General features: G+C 39.8%; 1 protein-coding gene across 1 annotated transcript; it reads right to left on the bottom strand.

Annotated features, from left to right (window-relative positions):
• Nucleotides 1-6,302: 6,302 nt before the first annotated feature.
• gng13b (guanine nucleotide binding protein (G protein), gamma 13b) lies at nucleotides 6,303-22,911 on the bottom strand. The gene is made up of 3 exons (XM_069710161.1): nucleotides 22,415-22,911; nucleotides 11,666-11,792; nucleotides 6,303-9,477 (listed from the first exon to the last, which is right to left on the bottom strand). The coding sequence occupies exons 2-3, from the start codon at nucleotides 11,761-11,763 to the stop codon at nucleotides 9,372-9,374; spliced, it is 204 nt and encodes a 67-aa protein (XP_069566262.1). The 5' UTR covers nucleotides 11,764-11,792; nucleotides 22,415-22,911; the 3' UTR covers nucleotides 6,303-9,371.
• Nucleotides 22,912-24,521: the final 1,610 nt, after the last annotated feature.

The following is a 24,521-nucleotide window of genomic DNA, read 5'->3' on the forward strand; positions in this document are numbered from 1 at the left end:
AAATAGTCGACATGAGAGAGGAAAAGCAAACAGATCTCTCTGACTTGCCTGTGTAGAGCTATGACAAACAAGGCTGCATTCAGTGCTATGAGTGCAATGAGACAGTTCCAGTTAGGAAAAAAAAAAGGTAATTTAATGGATCTCACTAATATGATAGAATAAAACCCAATTACCCTCACCTTAGATACATGCTCAATGTTCAGACTAAATGCAAATAAACTCAAAACGTATATTGCAAAAAAAAATAAAAAAAATTCCTTGTCTGGTGCTTACATTATGCCGTAGCTGAACCCCCAACAGTGAGGTCGTAGTTTTGGGTGTGTTATGCTCATAGAGGCTCAGTAGCCTCTGGCTGCTCTCAAGCAGATATGAGCAGTGAACCACAGAGGTCTGGTAAGCTCTCATCTTTCTAAATCCACACCCCCAGATTTTTTTTTCCATTTTCAGACTTGTATCTGCAAAGATGATCAGATTTCACAGAGCTCCATCCGGAGCCTCCAAACCCTTCCTACAATTTTTTTCACATATGCAGCAGTGCAAACCGAGACCTGTAAACCGACCTGGGCATGTGTGCTGCTAGACATTCTTAGAATGCTACACACAATAATATCATATAATTTACATTTCCTTTATGAACACATCTGTAGTTTGAAGTTGTCCTTCAGTAATTGTTGTTCTCCCTACATTTCACATGGGAACAATTTGAATATATCTAAAATGAATGCACAATAACACATATAATGTATTTGAGAACATGTGCATGACCGCTGTAGTGTGTGTGACTTTATGTGATATTAATAAGTATATCCACATTTGTGCATCTATTTAAAACAAAAGTATTACATAAAAATCCAAGTTGTGTATTGATTTTCATTGTGCTGAAATACTCATTCTTTTATCTTTCGTCAGAGGTTGTTATATTCATCGTGTTTGTTCTTGTTCCCTCAACACAATTTGTTTTTTCTTCCATTCGTGATTCTACTGTCCAGGTTTACAAATACAGTGCAATGGAATTACAATTGGAATTTGTGCCTATGGAATTATGTAAACAGATAGGTGTTGAATCTTGATGAAAGCTTTTCACACGTTTGGAAATATCTTAACCAGCTTCATGTGGTAGTCGCCTGGAATGGTTTTCAGTTGACGGGTGAGCTTTGGCAAAAGTTAATTGATGGAATTTCTTACCTTTTTTGACCAGTTGTTGAGTTATGCTCAGTAGTGTTGGTGTCCAGAAAATAGTCCACTTTAGCCACTGCAGTAATCTATATTACGGCAAGAGGCACTGAATTAAGAATCAACAGTCCATCATTACTTTAAGACATGAAGGTCAGTCAGGCCAGAAAACTTGTTTGTGGCATTGTTTTATTCAGAATTTAAGGCAATACTTCACCAGCATAGCTACCATAACATTCTTTAGTTAGATCACATTTGCAGAATCATAATATTTTTTGCTCATATAATTAAATGTTATTTCAGTTTTGTCTTTCTTTGTCTGTATTTAATGTTGAAATTCATAGACACAATGAAAAATCCATCAATAAATTGTGGCCAAACTCTTGACTGGTACTGTATAGAAATACAGCAACAACAGACAAGACTAGACCTCCCAAATATATACAAGTAAACACCGACAACACAATATAAACATACTTATCAGAAAACAGTAAGGCAGCTGCACAAGATAATAGAGGGGCATTCATAAAACAGTTGGTAGGGGGGGGGGGCGCAGTGGATTACAGCTCTTAGATTAGATGGCATGTGGTGACCTGAGCAGCACAGAGAGCAGTCGCCCTGGTGTGTGTGTGTTTGTTTGAGAGAGAGAGAGAGAGAGAGAGATTATCACCACCAGCAGAATATGCATTAGAGATTTTTTCTTTGTATACACCGTGTGTGTGTGTGTGTGTGTGTGTGTGTGTGTGTGTGTGTGTGTGTGTGTGTGTGTGTGTGTGTGTGTGTGTGTGTGTGTGTGTGTGTGTGTGTGTGTGTGTGTGTGTGTGTGTGTGTGTGTGTGTGTGTGCAGTGGTGTTACGGGTGGATTGTTAATCCTAATCCACTCGTGAGTGTACTTGCTGAGGACTGTCAGGCCATTAGTGCCTGTTTTGTGTATTTGTGCCTTTGTGTGTTTTACATGTAAGTATACGGTATGAGCACATGTCCATGTTCAGTGAGTGTTTAAGTCTACGCGTGAATGTGTGCATGCTTGTGGAGATGCACTGGTATGCATTTGTGTGTGTGTGTGTGTGTGTGTGTGCAAGAGTGTAATCTGAGAGTGAACAAGGGGTTAGAGGGCCATTAACCAGTGCATTAGCCCTGACTGCAGACAGACTGAGGGAAAGGACTGAGGACAGAACTGGTGTGTGTGTGTGTGTGTGTGTGTGTGTGTGTGTGTGTGTGTGTGTGTGTGTGTGTGTGTGTGTGTGTGTGTGTGTGTGTGTGTGTGTGCGTGTGTGCGTGTGTGTGTGTGTGTGTGTGTGTGTGAGTGCATAGGAAAGACGATGGTTTGAGGATTTTAGGGGGAAAGGGACAATGGGGATGAGGATTTAGTGGTGAGGGTGAGGGGGATTGAGTGCATTAGAGAGTGCATGTGTGTATCAGTGTGTGTTGAAAGGATTGAGGGGAACTGACCCATAAAAAGCAGACAGACACACCCTGAGCTGCAGTCAGCTGTCCCACCATCCCCTCTTCCTGTTATTCAGAATATATCTCGAACTAAAAATATCTAAATTTAGACTTTTTTTTCTTACTTTTTTTTTAGTCGCCTGAAGGTGCTCTTTGTATTGTTTTATGAACAAGGAGCACAAGAGCCCTGTTTACTGCTTTGAAGCTCCTCAAACCAAACCAAACCACACTACAGTTTGAATTGTCAATGAAAGATCTGGCATTATATTTAAAGGTGATATGTGTAAGCATTGACCAAATTCATACATATTTCAAACTAATTGGGGGTCGTATATTAACAGAAGGTTTAGGAGTCCGTCAGCACTCTCATAGAATTATCATTCACTAAATACACCGTAAAGCTTACTGTTTACAATGAATCTGTGCTGTGGCGTTGTCAAGTTTTTCTCCTTTATGTCGCTTTGATAAATTAGAGCAAGCATTCAATTTTTCATTATACTTTTAAAATTATTTTAGTAATGTAAAAGCTGCCTTCATGAGGTATCGCAACATCGCCAATGTTAGCATTAACAGCTGTTTTGTTCCCAGTCTCAAAGAAACATTTTGAGTTCAGCATCAAACTTCATCTCTTTACTCACCAGGAGCTGTCTCGAGTGGTGAAACAACAACGCTAATGTAGTATTGTGTTGCTTCCATTTCTATCACTTGCCAAGAGCTTTGGCCAATGCTGCATTTATTGTTCCATTAACCCTCGTGTTGTCCTCGGGTCAAAATGACCCGCAGCTGTGTTCAACCAAGTTCTATTTTATTTCTATATTTTTATATTTTTGGGGATTTTTTTTTTGGTTTAAAGAAACCCTCACAGCATCCTTGTCACCAATGATCCCCAAAAAATATGAAAATATAAAAATAAAATAGAACTTGTTTGAACACAGCTGCGGGTCATTTTGACCCAAGGACAACACGAGGGTTAATTAGGGGCTTTCATAACTGAGGAACTTTTGCATAATTCTAAGAACTGTTGGAAAAGGTATCCATTTTTCACAATAACACAAACAAACAAACTGACAGAGGCAGCAGTAGACCATCAACCCCCATGTTCTGCAAGGTAAAAATTTCAGTTTTTGTCACAGCAGTGGAAATATTCTTCATTAGTGTACGCTGAAATGAATATTGATTGTTACATATTAAAATGTATTTATTTTTTATACTTTCAAAAATCTGGTAAGTGGACATTATGATTTTGGTATCTTTGGTTATAGATGTATACGTTTTATATTTTCTCTACCATTTAGTCACATGAAATACTAGACGTTAGGGTCCGAATTGGGATTTTTTTTTTTTTTCTTCTGGACTTTTAGTTTTGCATTCTTCCGCAATAAGTGTTGTATTCACTCACACTATTTGTGTTACCTTGCAGCACATTTTGCATTACCTTTGCAGTATCCTTTATGCCTCCTCGCATTCATTTTTGCAGCTCCTCTGATATGAACATTCGGTGTGTCGGCCAGTCTGGTTATATTACGCTTCCAGTCAAGGGACCTGCTCATCCACTAACCAAAGCACAGCCATTGCTGACAGCAGCACGTCATCCTGTGTGGTTACAGCCATGATCACAGCCACAGCTTGTCTCGATCAACATGACGGTGCACGGACTCTCGTTGTGGTCACAACCAGCAGTGGTCAAATATGACACTTGATACTTTGATATTGCAGCTCAGCCTTTCTCTAATGATCACAGGAAATACATAAGCTATGACCATAAGCTACTGGTCCTAAGAAATGAAATCCCTGCTTTTATTTAATTGAGCAAGGGTGTGTTTCATAGCCCACACTTTTATTTCTTTATTTAAAAGAGGGAACAGATTATTTTTTTCTTTCAAAAGAAACATAGGATCAAACAGATTAACTTTCTTGGAGGGTGAGCAATGTCTGAAATAAATGAATGGGCTAATGGCTTTGTTGCTGTAAGCCTAGGCAGTTCTGCATATTTCATATGTATCATATTTCACCACAACACACTGTGGATTAATATCGGTAGAGAAGTGAGAGGGATGGGATGGGGGAAAAAGAGAAACAAAAGCCATGGACAGAGATAGACAGACTAGGAAAGAGAAAGTGAGTGTCCAAAAGGCACTGACAGGGTGAAAAAAGTAAGATTCCTCCTATATCTTCTGTTTCTATTATTCATGAGTTGAAGAAGCAGTGGAGGGGAAGGAGGAGAAGGATTGTAGCTTTCTGTCTTTCCCTTGAGTGGAGCCTTCTAGATCCTCAGCATCCTCCATCCCCACCTCCTATCCTTCAGTCTCTTTCTCTTTCTTACTCTCATTCTTTGCCTCTTGCAGATGTGAATTAAAAAGTTTTGCATCTATGTAACACTGTACACGGTATGTATCCTATTGTACTTTTTATTCTAATGCATTTCGTTTTGGACTTATAGTTAGTAGTTACTTTGCATATTCAGATTACTGAGTACAGATAGTTGATGAAAAATATGATTAACTCCATGTTATCATTCTGCACACTGAGTACTTTTAATATAGTAATACTTATACTCAAGAAATGTACAGTAGACTGGCTCCACCCAGCTAGTGCTAATGGCTTAAATCTTTGCAATTATAGTTTGGAAACCTTTGCATTAAGGGTGACCCAACCAGCGGCCTGTGAGGGTGACAAAGTGTAATGATGTTGACGTAGTTCCAACAATGGTAGCAGTGGTAGAGTTTCAGCAGACAGCATGAGGCATATCGATATCAATACAGGTTGGTCAATGGTTGCTCCAATAGTTTCAAAATCAAGCTGAGGTCTATGCCCACAACACAAAGAAACTATTCTCAAAGGAGCACGGGCAAACACATACTGTACGCTGCAACCCGGTATCATTGCAAATAAGGAAATAGACCCAGTCCACTACAACAAAACGTGAGATCACCACGCTTTGGCCTCTCTAGGCGGGACAGTTTTATGTTTTCCTGTAGTGGATTAAAATGAAACCTACTTTATGCATACAGCCATGTGATTTACAGGAAAATGAAACTTTTAGGAAAAACACATGGGGTAAGGAAAAAGAATATGGTTGAGGTTACAACAAAAAAAACACATGGTTTGGGTTAGGGAAAAAAACAATTTAAGAACAATATTGTCATCTCCTGGATTCAAATCTTTGCCTCCCACATGGCAGACTCTGATTGGTGCCACCGGGCCACCCTTCCAGCCTCAGGTCTCCTATACTGCTGAAAATGTTCTTTGTACTTGGTCACATGATCCTTAATGAAGTTACTTTTATGTACATGTAAGTTTCATGCTTACAAAACGTGGAACTGACACACCTAGGGAGGCCAAAGCGTGTATCATGTTTTGCAGTACTGGACGGGCGTTTCTTTTTCTCGCTTTTGCCGTGATACATATTCAAGCAGTGCATTTTGGTTCAGGCTGCAATAAATTCTATAGTTCAAGCTTTATTTATAAGTCAACTTTTGCAAACACCATTTGCTGCTGCGTCACGCTTACTGTCATTTTTGTTTCTGAAGCTATTTTTTCTGGATGTGGCACAAGGGGAAGCAACCACTAATTTGAATGCCACCTGCAGTGGTTAGTGAGCACCAACACTGCAACCTTGCAGTTATTTTTGTACTTACACATGTACATAGAAAACCCATAATAAACCAACCAAGACACCAAGCTGTCTAAAAATCTTCTACTTTATTCAATAAGATAAATGTTTTTGTAAAACATTCAATAAAAAATGACCTAATTTATTGCTCATTGTCATCTTTACACTAGGATTTTTGATCTGATGCATAATATTTTTTCCAAAGCACTCTCACAAGGAATATGTTGCTAGATATTTAGACAAGATTTTATGCAGTCATTATAATAGTAATAACATACATACATACCCACGTTCAGATTATATAAAAACAAACTAAACAAGTTACAGTAGCTCGACAGAAAACAGACAAGGGACAGGCAGACTCAGGAGTTCTCTCGTACTTTTAGTTTAGAGACTGGAGTGGACAGTATTTGTTGCTTCTCCGGTGGTAATCTAAGTACTAAGAAGAGCATTACTGGAGCATTTAGGGGGACACTGCAAAAACTACAAACTTGAAGCAAAAAACGTCAGTTCTTTGTTCCAAGGAAGTCCCACTACATGCATGTATCATCAAACTACTTGTGAGTGTTACATTAAATCTAATATGTAGACTATATTTTATTTGCAATTCTCCAATGTCAGTCCAAGAGCTAGTTAAGAGTGACCCTGAATGAATGACGGGACTTCTTAATCGGCACCATTTAGAGTAGTCATGTTGTATATAGGCTTAGGGTTGGACTAGACACCTAAAATGGGCTCTTCCTGGACAATATGATTTCAGTTTTAAAAAGGGGAAAGTAAATATTATATTACTGATTACGGGACCAAAGTCATCCAAACACTGAGTAGCTTTTGGGGAATTGTGTCACCTTTACTGTGTCATTCATTACAGTACTGAGATGAAGTGAGGCTCTCCTGTCCCAAGTCCTTTAGAGAATCCCATATCCTTGCCACGCCTCTCCTCATACACATTCTCACTAAGCACTGTGTGTGTTTTGTCAATCCGCTCGGCCTTGGGCCTGCCTGTTTGTGTATGTTGATGCAGCTGCATGTGTGGTTCACAATCCACATGGGAGCCTAATGTCCAAATTTATTTCTGAAATATGCACAAACACACAGCTACAGTCACAAGCACGCACACCCACATGCCAGTTCTGAGGTCAGTGGTGATGTTTGAACCTCATGCCACATATTTACATTCTCATTTTAAGGAAACTGTGTACAAGGCAGTAGTAGATGGTGATCTGGCAAGGTGTAGCAGGTCATTCTGTATTTCTTCAGGTGAGGAGGAGGGAGGGAGTGCGGACATAGGAGACAAAAACTAAGGTAAGGGAAAGGTCTCATCAATAAATAAATAAATAAGTTAATAAGTTAAAGGGGTCGGTCTGTACATGTGTGATAAGAGACAATATGTGCATATGTTGGTTTCCATGGTGGTTACATGTGTGTTTGTGTGTGCTCTTTAGGGGCTGTAGCTAAGGAAGAGAAGGAGCAGTGAACTCAAACCCCTGCAGAGAGCCAGTTTCATTCTGCTCTGACAACACAAACAGAGCTGCTACGACACTCGCTGACCTAATGACACTGAAGCAAAACACTGGTTGCAGAGCTCAATGTTGATAACCATGCTTTACGAGCAATTTCAAACTACATATGAAAACTGTAGGAGTCACACTGGGAAGATAGCCATGGATGCCTCTTGGGTTCATGCATGTTGTTTTTTCTGGTCTGGATCCCTCGCAGTAAATTTAGGCTGGGGGAGATATTTTGTGCATGTTTGGGGAGTCAGTAGGCTTTAAGTGCCAGTCATATAGACAAACATTTTATTAGCTTATTTCCACATGACAAAACCTCGGAATTCTGTAACATTTGCATAATTTGTCGGTTAAATTTGTGTGTACATGTTACAATGTAACTATTTATTGATTTTTAAATGCACCATGATAACCTGTAAAGACTTGTAATTGGTATTGTTTTAACTGCTCCCATGTTGATGACTTGAACGTGAACAAAGCCCGTCATTTACGCTTAAGGCGTGTCTATAAAGAAAGATAGGCTTGACTTTTTCCAGACATAGGCTACACAAGGTCGCATGTTTTTACAGTGATTGCATTAACCCTTTACAACACTGGAAAAAACGTAGTTGAGCCACAAGTTGATACTGCGCCTGAGCGCCTCCTGTGCAGACACGGCTTCAGTCACTTCGTGCATCGTGGGAGAATAGGATTGCAATCGGATATCAAAAAAGTTAAGTGTACATGGCATCCGAGGAGCATTAAAGTTCATTTATCATCAAACTACACATCAAACATATGCTTAATGTGTTTTCTGTGTAATGTATAATTATTGCTTTTCTGCCATTTGTGATCTGGCCAAGGAAGATATATATATATATGTGTATTAATTGCATCTGGACATGCAACAATTGTAAATGGAGCCCAAATATTAAGCAGGTTTGTGTCTTGGGAGAGTTGGAGAAGCCAACGTCTGTCTTAGAAGTGTATATATACCGCATATGATCTCTATTTATTTACATATCTTCACAGGTTCTTAAAGGTAGTTTAATTTAGTTTTTATAAAATGCTAACAACTTTAATGTCAGTAGTTTGTCAATCATAATGATGATTATGATCTTTTTTTTTCTTTCTTATATCTAAACATGGAACAAAATTCCCCCAGCCGATCTACAGTCAGTCTGGCAGTGTGAATGTGACTCAACAGTTTATTAGACCTCATTAAATCATTAAAAATGTAAGGAAAAAAACTACAGAAAGAAAGCTTGTGATTGGCAGCTGCATAAATAAGTTGTAATATATTTATATAAAGACATGTAGTACAAGTATTGATCATTGTTGTCATATCATAGTAATGATGCATTGCCGTGGCAGGAATAAACTTGCTGTGTATGTGTGGCAGTCAGGAAAAAAGAAAAAACAAGTTTGTAGTGAAAGGTATGTGAGTGTGTGTTTCTGTCAGTGTGTCTTTTTGTGCCCTTGTTTCTGTGTGTGTTTGGGAGAAGTTAAGGATATCAGTTGTTCTACATTCACGGTGAGAGATTAGGTGGCGCTGTCCTGCCGGGGCCTTGGCAGGCCAGGGAGGGGCAGCTCCAGGGGTCATCTGTAGGGTGTGTGTTAAAGTTGAATGGCAGGGTCGAGGTTTTATTCTAGAGGAGGATGCATTTTCCTTTCTCCACCCACGGGTTGTTCTTCATCAGCTCTGGGTTCAGGAAGGGATCCTCTGGGACGCCGTCCTCTATCCACTTTACCAAACTTTGTGAGAGAGAGAGAGAGAAAATGAGAGAGAGCGACATTCTTCAAATTCCAGAGGAACATCATTACCACTCCTCTATCCACTTTCCTCCTTTCTATAAAAGGCAGGAAAGAGGGGGAGAATCTGAACAACCAGAAATAACTAATAATATTTCCTGCTGCAACTGTAGCTTTGTGTAGATTTTTATGTACTTTTATTGAATCATTAAAGCATCAAAAGATTGTTTGACATTTTTGAGTTGGATGAGAAAATTAATATTACTCTTGTGTCCCTACAGCAAGTATGAAGCTAAGTTAACTTAGTTTGGCTAGGTGAAGTTATTGTCCATGACATTGTCCTTGAATACAACTACTCATTAAACCATGACTTTTTTACAAGTCACTTTTTGTGTTAATTAAATGAACTAGACACAACATATTGAGCTTTAGAAATGCTTGTTACTCTCTGACAGAGCCAAGATAAACATTTTTCATCTAAAGCTAAGCTAACCTGCTGCTATGGTAGCTTCATATTTTGTATGATATCAATCTTCTCATCTAACTCTCAGCAAGAAAGCGAATGCGCATATTCCCAAAAATATCAAACTATTTCTTCAAGTGACCTTATACTAATATACACAATAGACCATGTGGAGCATGTAAAAGCATGGGTTATCAGTGAAAACCAAAACCAAAAAAACGATTTCAAATTAAAAGCAATTGTTTCAAATTAAAAATCCTTTAACATGTTAGATTAGCTAGAATGATCTACCATAAGCTACTTAATTATTCATTAACTAATAATACCTCTGCTTTCGAGGAAGACAATATGCTCTTTCCATCACAGATTTTCCTGTCTTAGTGGGTTTTTTTTTTTTTTACATTCAGTAACTGGGTTTCAAAACACCGAACCGGAATACTTTTACATGAAAAACAGCATTTGTCAAAAGTCCTCTTTAGCCATGCTGATGAAGCCTCAGATGAAGTGTTACTTCTGAGTTTCGTTGATTGGTGCTTTAATCTACTGGCACTGTGGTGAGAGCAGGAGACAGACAGAGATAGTGCTGTACAGAACTAAATAATGGCTGCAGCTCTGCTTAATGCTTAGATGTGTTGTGGTTGTGACAAAAGCCTTCAAGATGCATTAGTTAATGAAGTCCTATAACTGCTTTATCAGTGTGATGGAACGACAAATGCTGTCATATCAAAAGGATTGTATTTATTGAATCATTTTCTTAATTACAATGAACAACATTACACATGTCTTTCATTTTCTGAGTAGTGTTTATTACTAAGTAATATAATTAAATAAACTGCAGAATGCATTAGTTACATGAGAAACAGCAGCTGATTAAACAATCTCAACCCAAAGTCTGCATTGATTTGGAGCACACAGACGTTTTTAGCAGATGGGACAAACTCATCAGTCATGAAACTATACATGTTTAAATTTTGCGTCCTGTTTCTAAGGTCCAGCTAAAATGAATGAAAAGGCCCTAAAAATAGTCAAAATAGTGGAAAGTTTACCTTGTGAGGAAAAACCCCATCTGCTCATGAAGACAGTGAGAAACAGTCAAAAGCTCCAGAACAGGCGGGTGAGGGGACCTTGAATTGAGATTGTTTTGTCAAAGGCTGTTTGTGTGGTACATGCTGTGTAGATGCTTGTGCTATGTAGCTCTGTGATGTGTAGTATATTTGATCCTGCATATACTATATGTTAACTACAGTATATTGAACAGTGATTCATGGACTGTGCAATATGTATGTATGTAATACTAGAAACATTATTTTTGATTGCCTTTATTCTAAATATGTTCAAACAGTTAAACTGGAAAGTTATGTTGGATGCCATAATAAAGTGTGAATATTTCCTTTTAAAGAAATAACTTTGGAAAATGCTCTTATTCAGCAGTTAGTTTTATCCAAAGGCAACAATATCCACAAACAAGAACTTCTAAATTCACTCCTTCACAACACATCTGTTTTTTTTTGTCATTTCCAGACAGAGCCAGACTAGCAACTCCCTCGTATTTCCAGTTTCTATGCAAAGTTAATCAGAACTGGCTGTGGCTTCATATATAGCATACACTAAATGCTCTTCTCACTAGTGTGCTTGTATTCAGCAAAAACAAAGCTATTTTAATTTCAATTTCAGGCTCAGAGCTATTTATCATTGTTTTATAGCTGATTTTTGGGGTGAACTACTCACTCAGTCACTGTTTTGGAGGACTTCTCTCTTTTGAAGGCCAACTGGTACTTGAGGCTCTCCACCTCCTTCTTCATCTGGGGCAAGTCCATCTCATCCATGGTTGCAGTTTGATGTAGGGCTTTTCTACCTGTACACAGTGGGAGGAGGCCAAAGTTATATTTATACAGTTCACTGTTAAATGGCAGGCAGCTCAATACATCTGTGCCCTGCAGGAAGAACACTAGGAAGTACATCAGATTTATAACTGCTGCTTAGCGATTCCACCTACAGGAAGGAGAATAGAGGCTGTTAAATTCGTAGAGTACAACCAAGTGCTGCCAAAACTGACTGACCCTCTTAACTCCGGAGGATTTGTTCAGTTGCCTTCTTTTGTGTCCTTTGGGCTTCATGTTTCCACTTCCACAGCTTTAATGAATATGACAATTTTTAATATATTTGCAACCAACATTATGCAAATTGTGGTTCACTTCTTGATTACTGCCACCAGTGCGTTGATAATTTAATACCAAGATTAATGACAGCAGGTTAAAGTAGAGCTGATATTCAATACCTCTAGGAAGGATAAGGAGAAAATGTTTTGATTCTATACCCAACAACATGCAAAAGAACAGCATGTACTTCTGCTGTGTCCTAATTCTTCCCATCAATCTCAACGCACTCTCGTCCTATCGTGTGTGCATACGCAGCGCTGTCCCAACACAATACTTCACTCTATGAGATGAGTGTTCAGCCCTCCCCCTCACCTTCAAACCCCACCGCTTGGAGGGCTATCTGTACGGAGATCATTTCCAACCAAAATGTAACGAATAAAACAGTGTTTAAAAATGCCCCAAAATCACAAAACTGGCGTTAACGTTTTAGTTTTGAATTTACATGTGGGTAAACATACAGTATGTAAGCCTATGTAACACACTAGATTTCCTGTGTTAAGTTTAGGACTGTCTTTAGGTCGCTCTGGGAGTGAATGAAACACGGCAAATGTTTGCAGTTTAAAACAAGGAACTGAACTGCAAATTATTATAGTTATTAACACGCACAGAAAATCAAGGGAACAACATAAAAGAAAAATAACAAATTCAAATAATAACCCCAATACCGGTATTTCTCTCACAGTCAGTCAGTTTCAGTCTCTTGTCTTTCAGTCTACTACCCGGGTAGTTTATGTCTGGAGGCTCTCAGACTAACTCTGATCTGAATCTTTTGCTCGTCGGTGCTCCGGCAGGAGAATCCAAGAAGCCCAAATGCAGCTTCACCCACGGAGAAGATGATCAGGGGTCACAGGGTCACTCAGCTCCAGCTCTGTGGAGGTTTCTGGGGATCGCTGTCTCCATCACAGATACATACAGAAAAACAATCTGTATACAGCAGAATTTAATATGATGTCAGTACTGTAATTTATAAACTCTATTGTTGGTGTAACAGTAAATGACCAGTAAAATAGTATTACACACACATATATATATATATATATTCAATATGAACATACCAACATATTTCACACACACATGTACTCATGTCTCAGTGACATCTATCACTTATACCTAACAGACATTATTTAAACGTCCACCGTTACTAAGCAACACACTCAACAGCTGTTCTCAATCTGACCGTTTACTTCTGGCGCTAAAACAAGAAAATGGCGTCATCGTTCCCGCTCGGTTCAACAGGTCCCGAGCACGAACCCCCAGCGCTTAGCTAGCCCCGTCACGTACATGTAGCTCCACAATCACAGATATCAACCACGTAAAATAATATTCATCAACAAATTAATATTTATCTCCCGACTGTTTGTTTTTTTTTCTGTTCTCTCCTGATCGGTATCTTTAGCCCAACTAACAACTGTGTTACAACTGTCCTCCTTTGTAGCTCTACACCAACGGCTAACTGTTAGCAACGCATCCGTCACTCACCGGAGATTCTTCTCAGACTTAAAAGAAACTTCTTCCTTCGGAGTCGGTCTGGTTAACGATCAAATAAATAAAGATCCTCAACAGCAGTGAGCAAAAATCAACCAAATGAGATTCTTCGGTGGTGTCGATCATGACCTGCTGTTTCATTGGAGACATAAAGGGTCGTCTCCAGGGAGACGGCTTTGATCTCCCGACGTGCACGAGAGCGCCCCTCTGGTGAACGTCGGTATTGCATGTGTGAGTTAACCCTTTCGTTGCTGGTAAAACTAATGTGGGTTACAAGTATACACAAGATTATTTTAATTAGTGAGTTTACAGTTACTGGAGGGTGTATTTTTTTCACTTTGGAAAAAGCTGCCCTCGTTTCCAGATAGCATCTATTTGATGTGAGTTTTTCTTTGGCGATTTGTCTTACAGTAATGAACTGCTTCCTACACTGGCCAGCGGTTCTCATAATAGGGGAATAGTTATTTATAATATTAGTTACCTCTTCCCAAGCCAATTTAACATCATCAGCCTGTGGAGGCCGACTCGTAGTACCATGAGTGATTGAGAGCCTGAATCTCCCGGACAAGTGTGTCAGTTTCCTCCAGTGTAAAGTTCGGCTGGCTGTCCAAAGGCTGCTCCTTCTTTAGCCGTGACGAAATTGACAATATGCTGCGGTACAGTGGCTTTAAAGGAGATGAAAGGAGCTGATTTGATCGGCCATGATTGAAGTCGGCTGTGACACACCAATTATCTCATCCTACTACTTTGCCACCACACCATGCTGCGCCACGGGTGCGATTGTGCTCTTCAACAAATTACCCAAAAAGTTGGCCGCACCTAAACGTGCCCCCACTGCACAAAACTTAGACCTGTATTTGTGTTGGGCCTACATTAACAACAATAGAGCTTCTTCTTTCTGCAAGGCCTGCCGTTAGCTACCTAATGCTGACTATGAGTGTGGTATCATCAATCTTCTCACTCTCAATAAACAAAGTATGTGAAAATATTTCTTGAAATGATGAGCTGTTCTTTTCAAAACACATTATATTAAGAACTTACAGAACCCACGGAGGCACACAGGGTTCAGAGTGAAAATTTGTCTGAAGTCTATTTTGCACCTGTATCTCACGTACGTTAGGATCTGCAAATACTTTATCAGATCAGATTTACAAATAATTACTAACGTGACTTTGATTTGTGTGACAGGATACTGAGGCCAAGAAAGACAAACAGTCTTCAACTCTCATCAGCAATGTTGTCTCTACTCTCTTCCGCTGCGTCTTTTTCTTTGTCTGTTCCTCCCTCCTGCTCTCTCTCACTCCCCACCCACGCGCTGTGTCCACTATACTCTCACAATAATACTCTGCCCCTCTTAAGTGTGTGCTCGTGTTTGTGTACCCTTACATGTGTACGTGAGCGTGGCTGAGTCATTTGAGGATTCGGGTGAACCGAGTGCTTGTCTAGTCTGCACTCACAATTGCTCTTGTTGAGGTGCTTAAATACAGAAACAACAATGGTATTTTTAAGGGGCATTGAATCATGCGTGATATTATGCAATTGTCCTTTATGACAGTTTAGCGAGTAAGGGGGCAAGTAAGAGTAAGGCTGGAAATAGCAGCTCTTAATTCAACAACTACTTCATTACCTGATCGGGATACTGGTGAACTACATAATCCTTTACAATATGACAGGCATTTGTTTAATTGTATTTTTTTTATATCTAAATGGCTCTCAGACTCTTTTTTCTTTACCCATATACTGTAGTTATATTGCTCAAAGAAATAATAGGACACATTATAGAAAAATATCATATAAAACATACAAATTTATGTCTTTGGGTGAAAGAAAAATATACCAGATATTTCCCATATGAAATCATTCATATCTTGACTAACTTAAGCAATAAATGACAGCTAATAATCTTTCCTTCTTAACATGGATATTTAGGATGGTGGAACTGAACTAATCAACCATCTGGTTGAACATCTAAAAGCCCACGTCTGATTTCAGCTACATAAATGCTTTTTATTTGACCGTGTTGGTCCCATTTGACTACTTTTACTGGGTCATAAAACGGGATTCAAGTAGAGAGATGAGAAAAAGTTGTGCCTCAAAAAAGGCCATTCTGAGAGAGTGTAAGATAGACAAGCAGAAATGTATAATCTGTGAGTCAGAGGTGTGTGTGTACGTGTACTTTTGTGAGGTTGAGGAAAACACCAGGTGCAATATTACACGACAGTGTGCGTGTGTGTCTTACCAATATTAGACAGACAGAGAGAGGTTGAGGGATGGCCAGTGCCTGGCGGAGATCAGGTTTCAGCAGCATCCTCCAGAGACAACACTGGGATTGGATGCTTTCCCCCTTCTAACTTTATCACTCAGCATCTCCTTCATCCCAAATTTCCCTCTCTACCTCCTTTTCACTTTCACATCTGTTTGTCTGCTCTCTCCATCTCCAAACCTCTCTCTCTCCATTCCTCTTTGTCTCCTCTTGTTTCTTCTCTGTTGCTACTATTAGTTTCAGTTGTAATCAGTGCTTGCCAGACATGAGAGGCCTGCTGTCTCCCTCTATTTAAAATCAATAACAAAATTCAGTAATAATCCTGTTGCTGTTACCACTTTTAAATATGTGCACTGTGTGAATGGAAAGCTTGACTTTCAACTCTTGTTTTAACACCTTTTAAGCGTATATGTTGAACTTCATAGCAAACAGTTGGGACAACGTCAACATATATTTAAAGTACTGTCTCCGTGGCCGGAGTAATACAAGTCAAATATCTCCCAACTCCTGAGGCTCATTTCCTACAAAGATCCACAAATCGAAGGGAAGCTGCAGATCTCAGTTGCTGACCCTCTCACATTGTCAAATTGTTTCCCCCTTGTCAATCCTCCATCACAATTTTTTAAATAAGTGTGGTTAAACTAGATTAAAATGTGAAAAAAAAGGTCATGTATTACACTTCAAGTCACAGCTTACATTAACCTTGAGCTGTGACCTCCTAAACAGAAATATTGAACCTTCTATTATGCTATTTCTTTAGTTTTGTTGCAAGAACAGATACTGAGGGAAACAAAGGAAAAGCAATGCCAGTGAAAATTTCACTGAGAAGTTTAATATCTACCTTTTGAATTTTCTCAAATAAGTTCATAATAACAAAAATATTTTTATATTAAGATAATGCAGTTGGCATTACATTCCCTTTGAAATGTACTTGCTGTTAAAAAAGAATATAAGATAAATGTGATTTATAAGAGACAGAGCTGCATCTTATGTGCTCCACAAGCTGGACGTCTGAAGAACTTTTTTATTTATGTGCCCGGGAGCAATATTGATGAATTGGCCCCCATCTTGGAGCACACTACGAAAATGGGAAAACAGGGCTGATTTTAGTGGCAAAGGATCTAAGTTAGTGTATACATTTACTAAAAATACAGATGTTACAGATACAGATATTTGAATGAATTCAATTAAAAACATTGTTGTCCCTCCCTTTCTCCTCTTGCTCTTCTTGACATCTACTGCGTTTTCTTTTCAATGTTTACCTTTTCCATTGTCATGTCTCCCTTTCCTACTCAAATTACTCTGAATTTGATTTACTGGACATCCAACCATGTACGTCATAAATATGTGTATGTTTATTATCTGCAGCTCTGCTTTGGACAGCCTTAGACACTACACAATGTACTGTAAATAATGGAAAGACCCTATTGTACAACCATGTGGCTCACTGTTGTCTTACACTCTGAGGTTTTAATCAAAAACATAGTTGAGGCAGATTTCCCTTCAGCTACTTTCTCACTTTCTTCCTTTAATTGCGGTCTGATGTCTGTTTTCTGTCTGACTCCTGCTGTCTTCAACAGATGCCTTCTCACTAAGGGCTCCCTGTCCATTTTTACTCATTTCAAACAGTTAACACAATAGCAGTCTCCATCCATCTCTCTCAGCCAGGAAGTAGTCATGTCTGATTATGGTTGTTGGTGATAAAACCACCCTAAATATCATATTTAGACTAAAACAGCAGTCACATATAAAGGGGCTTGTGAAGTATAAATAAACCAATCTAATCATTCCTCGTTGGCTTATTGTCTCAGAGAAAGCCTTGGGTTCCTCAAATGTTCTCTCACTGTACTAAAGAGGATAAACATGTCGGAAGTCTTTCTCCCTCTGGCATTGCACCATCTGCCATTAAGAGAAAGTCTAAAAGCTGCTTCTTGTTCACACAGGATGTGGTAAGCATGTGTTTTAGTCACAGCCTGCTGGTTTATGACTTGACCATGCTAGATTTTGCCGAGAGACACGGTGGTAATGCACAAGTGGCCATGATTGTATCAGGCCACAGAATCAAACCAAACCTCACTGTACTGTTGTTATTATCAGTTCATTGACACCGTTCGATGTTTCTTTTTCTGATTATGTACTTCTGCTAGCTTCATCGAACCATGACCTCCTGCATCAACAGGGCAGTATGCAGCCGAGCGTGAAGCGGATGGGATGAGAGTCAGCACCTCCGAGTATGACGCAAACAGTTCACCTTCGGATTTGGAACGAGTTGCTGGACCAAGTGAGCGAATCAAAACATTTGGGATCATGTATAAAATTCTCCATGATATAACAAGCTATCTGGATTTGAAAATGAGGAAACATTTGCAAAAATAACTCATTTGTTGGGTATCGGTATACCAATGAGAAAATTCCTGCCCAATAGCAGCCCGAGTATGTTTTTAACTCTAAACACGCATCATGGGAGGCAAGAGAGAGGTTGCCATGTAAGGCTTGTATGTTTGAACATGGAGTAAGATTGAGTGCACGTTTACCAGCAGGTCACTTGTACAGGCCCATCATACAAGTGAAAGCAGGTCTAGCAGGTGGAGCTGGAGGATGCAGTTATTTGGAAAAGCATTTTTGTTAAGCCACTAAGAAAAAGAGGACCGAGATAAGTGGTATAAACTATGCATGGAGGAAAAAGTGCTTTATGTATTCCAAAATAGATGAAGTTCAACTTAGAGCACATGATGAAATTTAGATCACTCACACCTCTCTCTCCCTGATAGGCACATGTGGAAAGTAGAGCTTGGCCCACGCCCATAAATGGACGATGACACAACAGGCACTAACATTGTAAAGGCCAACTATCAGCCTGATAGGTAAGACAGACAAACTAATAGCGGGATTATCATGTAGTCATTTTGAGTCCTTGAAGTAATTTTGTGTGCGTTTGTGATTGCTTCGCTGTTTTTTTGGTCATTTTGTGTAGGCCTGTCTCTGCATCCCTTTTGGAGTTCACGTTCAAGTCATTTTATCGCTCTTTATACATTGTAGCAAATTTGAATTTTTTTTTTTTTTAAAGCCATTTCTTCTTTTGCAGTTTTGTTGTCATTTTGCATAGTTTTATGGTCTTTGCGTGTCCTTGTTGTAATTTTGAATTTCATTTTTGCATTTTAGTGGCTGTTCTAATGATCTTCCATTTCTTTCTTTAATTTCATTGTGTTTCCTGGTGGTTGTTTTAAATATTTTTTGGTCATTTTCTGTCTTTTTGTTGTGATTTTGCCTTTTTTTTTTTTTTAAAGTTGAGTCTTCTTTTGCATCTGTTTGGGGTCATTTTGCATTACTCTTTGTGGCCTTTTGATTAACCTTCCAACAAGAAATATTGAACAGTAAATACATTAACAGTAAATACAGGGAGGCTGTGACTCAGACGGTAGAGTGGGTTGAACACTAATCAGAAGGTTGGTGGTTCAATCCCCAGCTCCTCCTGTCCACATGCCTAAGTGTCCTTGAGCAAGACACTGAACCCTGAGTTGCTCCCGATGTTGTACCATCGGTGTGTGAATGTGCTCCTGATGGCAGCGCCTTGCATGGTGATCTGTCTCATTAGTGTGTGAATGGAAAAACATGTTAAAGCACTTTGAGACCAAAAGGTGATAAAGCACTATACAAGTACTTACCATTACCATTTACATTTTTGTGGATCATGAGCCCCATAAACTCTCCGGCCCATGGGCCTGTGCATGGTAGGTCCATTAAGTAATCCTTCCTGACCTATATTAATATGCTAGCCATGTTAGTGACTCTGTGAAGGTGTAAGTACACATAGCAGTGCTTGGAGCTAGCTGCTAATGCTATGCTAACATGCTCACTATAGAAATAAATTTGCAGTCAACGTACACATTCTTTTTTTCTGTGTGAATCATCTCGATTTACACTTGAATGAAAACACTTTGTGCTTTCTGTTAGATGCACCATAAAGTCTGGTTTAGTGCCAAATTATTAAGTACAGTGCAATGCAGCCCATATAGCAGTGGTCTAATTTCTGCAGCATTTATACTTAATTTGACAGTGACTCATAGATGTAAACTTAATCATCAGAAGTGAAAGATATACTCTAATATAAACCTAAATAAGGCACAACTTTCAAACACTTCCATCTGTATTATAATTAATGTTGGTTGAGAGTTCAGAGTAGCAGTATTTGGCATTTTCTTGAGGTGTGGCTGTCTGCAGTGGTTACTGTGGTGTATTTGGAACTGACAGTCTAAAGTAGGACACGACATGAAGAGAGGTCAGGTTTGCCTCAAGATTATGCTGAAGCATTACAAAAGATGTCGAACAAGTTAATTACATTTCCTTTATTAAATAAAATCTTTTGAGAAGTTTTAATCAAAATCTTTCATCAGTAACTTGGTGTATTTTGTCACAAGTAATCAATAACTCACTGGGCCTGGGAAATGAGTTGTTCAGTGGTAATATGGCTCTGGATCAAAAAGGCTGCTGTGTGTTTGTACAGTAAGTGAGTTGTGCTATTAAAAGGATATGTTTGGGGGGAGGGGGGTGTGGGGGGTGTGGAGAGGAAAGTGGTTGTTTCGGGGGAGGGTATGTAGGTCGCATTGTGATTTGGGTCAAAAGCATCCAGAGATTAACCTTTACCCCCTGTCTCCTCCACTATCTTCCCAATACTTTGTGTGTGTGTGTGTGTGTGTGTGTGTGTGTGTGTGTGTGTGTGTGTGTGTGTGTGTGTGTGTGTGTGTGTGTGTGTGTGTGTGTGTGTGTGTGTGTGTGTGTGTGTGTGTGTGTGTGTGTGTGTGGGAGAGAGAGAGAGAGAGAGAGAGAGAGAGAGAGAGAGAGACAGAGAGACAGAGACAGAGAGAGAGAGAGCTACTTTGACTTCTATGTCGATGGTTCAAGGTTAAAATAAAGGAAACCAAAGGTGAAAGGGACACAAAAAAAGTGTATGAGAGTGAAAAAGGTAAAGACAAAAGCAATGAAATATGTCAAAGGAGGACAAATAAGAGGCAGAGACAGATGATTGGAAACAGAGTGAGAGACTCTTCTTGCCTCTATAGCTACTGCATTGTAAATAGAGGCTAAAAATAGAAAGGAACAGGCAGAGCTCCTCTGACCAGCTGAGAGTGGAGACTCGGAAAGAAGAGGCTCCTTGTCGTTAAACTGAGGAGGAGATGCTGCTGAGGATAATAAATGCCAGATGCTGATACACAATGTTTGAGATTTTACAACCAGCTGATCTGTTCAGCACATCAATGGGCTTTGAAGTGACTGGGACCAGTCCAGATGATATCACACCAGTGCTGCCCTGCCTGCATGGGCTAAACATCCAATCAATGGAATCTGATCAATACAGGAATGAACTGGACTGGATGGAATTCATGTTTGTGCTTATGCCTGTGGATGTGCATATGTGAGGTCCCCATAGGATGATAAGCAGGCTCAAAGCCATGGGCGGAGCCAGAGTGGTGGGCAGGGGGCCACAGCCCGCAGCAACCCAACATGTCTGGTCTGGAAAGTCCATCAAAGAAGTGCAAAACGTCCACAAAGATATCAAAAAACGACTACAGAGACAAACATATGACACAGAGCAGAAATAATGAGAGGCCAAACAACCACAAAGAGGTACAAACTATCACATATATGAAGCACAACAAACACAAAACAGTCATAATAAGATGGAAACAAGAGACAAAGAACAAATACCGTGGAGATGCAACAACACAACTGAAACACAACACCCAAAAACAGCTATGGTGAGACATAAAATAACTACAAAGGGAAGCAAAACGTCCACCAAGGGACACAATATGACCACAAAAAGATGCAAAATAACCATAAAGTGATGCAAAACTAAGAGCTCATCTTTCAGTCTGGGTGTGTGTAAGAGATGTGGGGAGCCATCCAGCCCATTGTCTCATAATCTATCCATGGCTGTAGGTTAAATCAGAGTTTTGAATCACAAATAGCAGCTGTTTATTATTTCATAGCAGAATATTTACAGTTATTTGTTTGTCATTCATTGATGACACTGAATAACCAGTTTAATTATGAATAACATTATTATCGCCAAGATCCAGGGCTTTGAAATAGAATATTTTTGCTCACTTTCCAAATGTTTCCCTGCTTTCTTAAAATTTTGCCCCGTGTGCGAGCATCACCTGCCTAAAACAGGGTTAAAGGAGGCCAGGGAAGGAGAAAAGGAGTAATGGAGGAGGAGAAAGAGGAGGAGAAATGTAAGTTTTATGTAACATTCGTGGGTTCCATATGGCTTATCACCAAGGTGACTGTGTGAGTATTAAATCGTCCACCCAGACTTTTGCACTGTGTGAAGAACACTTAAAATACTGATGACATGGCTGCATTAAGAGTCACATCATTCTTTTTGCCTCTAAGACATGACATCTATAAATACATTTTGGGGTCATTTTGACCTCCATGTTTTATGTAAAATCACGTATTGCTGCAGAACATCCTGTAACACTAAAATAAATATCTCACTGGTGGAAGAGCCGGGTAGATTGGTTATGATTGTATAATGTGGCTAACAGAGGCAGTCGCATCTCTTACCTCACTGATGCGCCGGTGGAGGCTGTTGCTCTTTCCAAGTCTGACCGGTGCAGTTAAGCCGGAGGGAGGGCAGAGGAGACAGCTGGACCGACACACGGATAACGGATCTTATTTCCCAGCTGGAAAACCAATAAGACCACTCTGAATGTCCGTAGACTGAGTTTATCTCGGAGAGGTGGTGCGCACTCTCGGTATCCACTGGAAAAGATCAAGGATAAAATCCGCAGTCTCCGGAGTAAAACAGACGATGACGACCAGTCTGAGGCTGTCTGAAGTGCTTGAGGACTCGGTAGTCACCCGGTAGTCACCCGGTAGTCACCCGGTAGTCCGGTGTGTTGCTGCTATGAAGCTGGCCGAAAAAGGGGGTTGGACAAGTTAACGAACTGGTCCGGTGCGTGCTGCGCTGCTCACTGCCCGCTTCTCTGCTAGGATCCTCCTATATGAGAGTCCGTGTGTGTGTGTGTGTGTGTGTGTGTGTGTGTGTGTGTGTGTGTGTGTGTGTGTGTGTGTGTGTGTGTGTGTGTGTAGAGAGAGAGTGTGTGTGTTCCCTGAGGATGCGTTTAGAGAGTTGAGCAGGCGGGGCGGAGGAAGGCGGTGGGGGTGATTAAGCATTAAGTAGGTACAGTCAGTCAAGGAAGGAAAGACTTCAAACTGTCTGCACGCTCACTCTTTTTACTGTGTGTGCGTGTGTGCGTGCGTGTGTGTGTGTGTGTGTGTGTGTGTGTGTGTGTGTGTGTGTGTGTGTGTGTGTGTGTGTGTGTGTGTGTGTATCTTTTTTGCCCTCATTGCCAGACTCTGGATTTCTGCCCTAATATGGCCACTTATAGCTCCATCCCCTAAAAGACAGATTTAGGTTTCCACTCAGAGGGGGAAAAAAACACAGGCCTATTTGGTTTTCTTTTATTTCACAATATGAAACAGTGTGAGCTGAAAGACCACAGAGGTTTTGATCTTCTGTGTAAATCAGTGAATATATTTTTTAACAGTTCTGTACAACCTTTGGATGTCATTGAACCATGAATGGCCTCCCCCAGCACTTGGTCAGGACACCAATATCCTGCTGAGAAATAAGTTGTACCAGTTGTAGTTGCAGTATTGTGAGCCCCCAGAAATCCCCATTGTGCACTGCAGCTTTCAGAACTAGACCTTTTCAGGTGGCTTCCTTCCATTGTGTCGGCAGCAGAAAAATCACGTGTGTGGCCGTTATAGAGTGGAGTTTTTACCTTAGTTTAACAGAACGGTGGAAAGGAATGTAGCCTACTGTCACAAATCAGGTTAATCCAGGGTGGCACTGGTGATACCGGTGATACTGATTCAGCAGATGAAGATTCAAGCACAAAAGCAGTTGTGAGCATTGACCATTTCGCTCTGAAATAAGCACCCATATTACCCAAAAACATGATTAATCAGGTAGGCTTACATAAGCAGTTTGACAAATATCTGCACTGGAGAACCGTATGACTTTTTATTATTTTCATAAGATTATTGTTGCTATTTAAACCAAAATAATTTCTTCTGGGTTTTAATGTAAAATATGCAGACTATTGAATATGGATTTTTTTTCTTCTGTAAATTTGATATCCCAACCATTTGGTTGAGGCTCATAATCAAAACATAAAACGGTTTACATGAGAAGGGAGTGTAATCATGAAAGAATCATTAGAATATCATGACTTACTCTCCAAGCCTACATGGTGCGTAATGACCCCTGGTTTCAATAGAAATCACGACACAAACACATGCACATGCACAATTCATCCGTCCAGCAGCACACAGGTCATTCATTGATTTCTATCTGTTCAGGTGTCCCATTGAGAGGGAAAACACTTGATTCAACAACAATCTGCGTGGAAGAATGGATGATAGAAGTCGTTCGTTGGAATAGAGAGCTCAATGGAAAGAACAAATTCAACCTAAAACTAGGAAAAAAATAGCATGCTTGTGCTACCTGCTGAAATTTCATGTTCGAAACATTTGAAAGTTGCAGTTAAAGTGCAGATGTAATACAAGCAAAATTTTCATTTGAAAATGGAAGTGCTGAAAGAAGGTTTAAGCATAAATTAAAGCGTAATTGCTGAATGAATTTGAGGTGTCAACTAATGTGTAA

This window comes from Brachyistius frenatus, unplaced genomic scaffold (genome assembly GCF_029030835.1).
Source record: "Brachyistius frenatus isolate BFR_SWC_R1_liver_20210118 unplaced genomic scaffold, ASM2903083v1 Contig_90, whole genome shotgun sequence".
Taxonomy (NCBI): domain Eukaryota; kingdom Metazoa; phylum Chordata; class Actinopteri; family Embiotocidae; genus Brachyistius; species Brachyistius frenatus.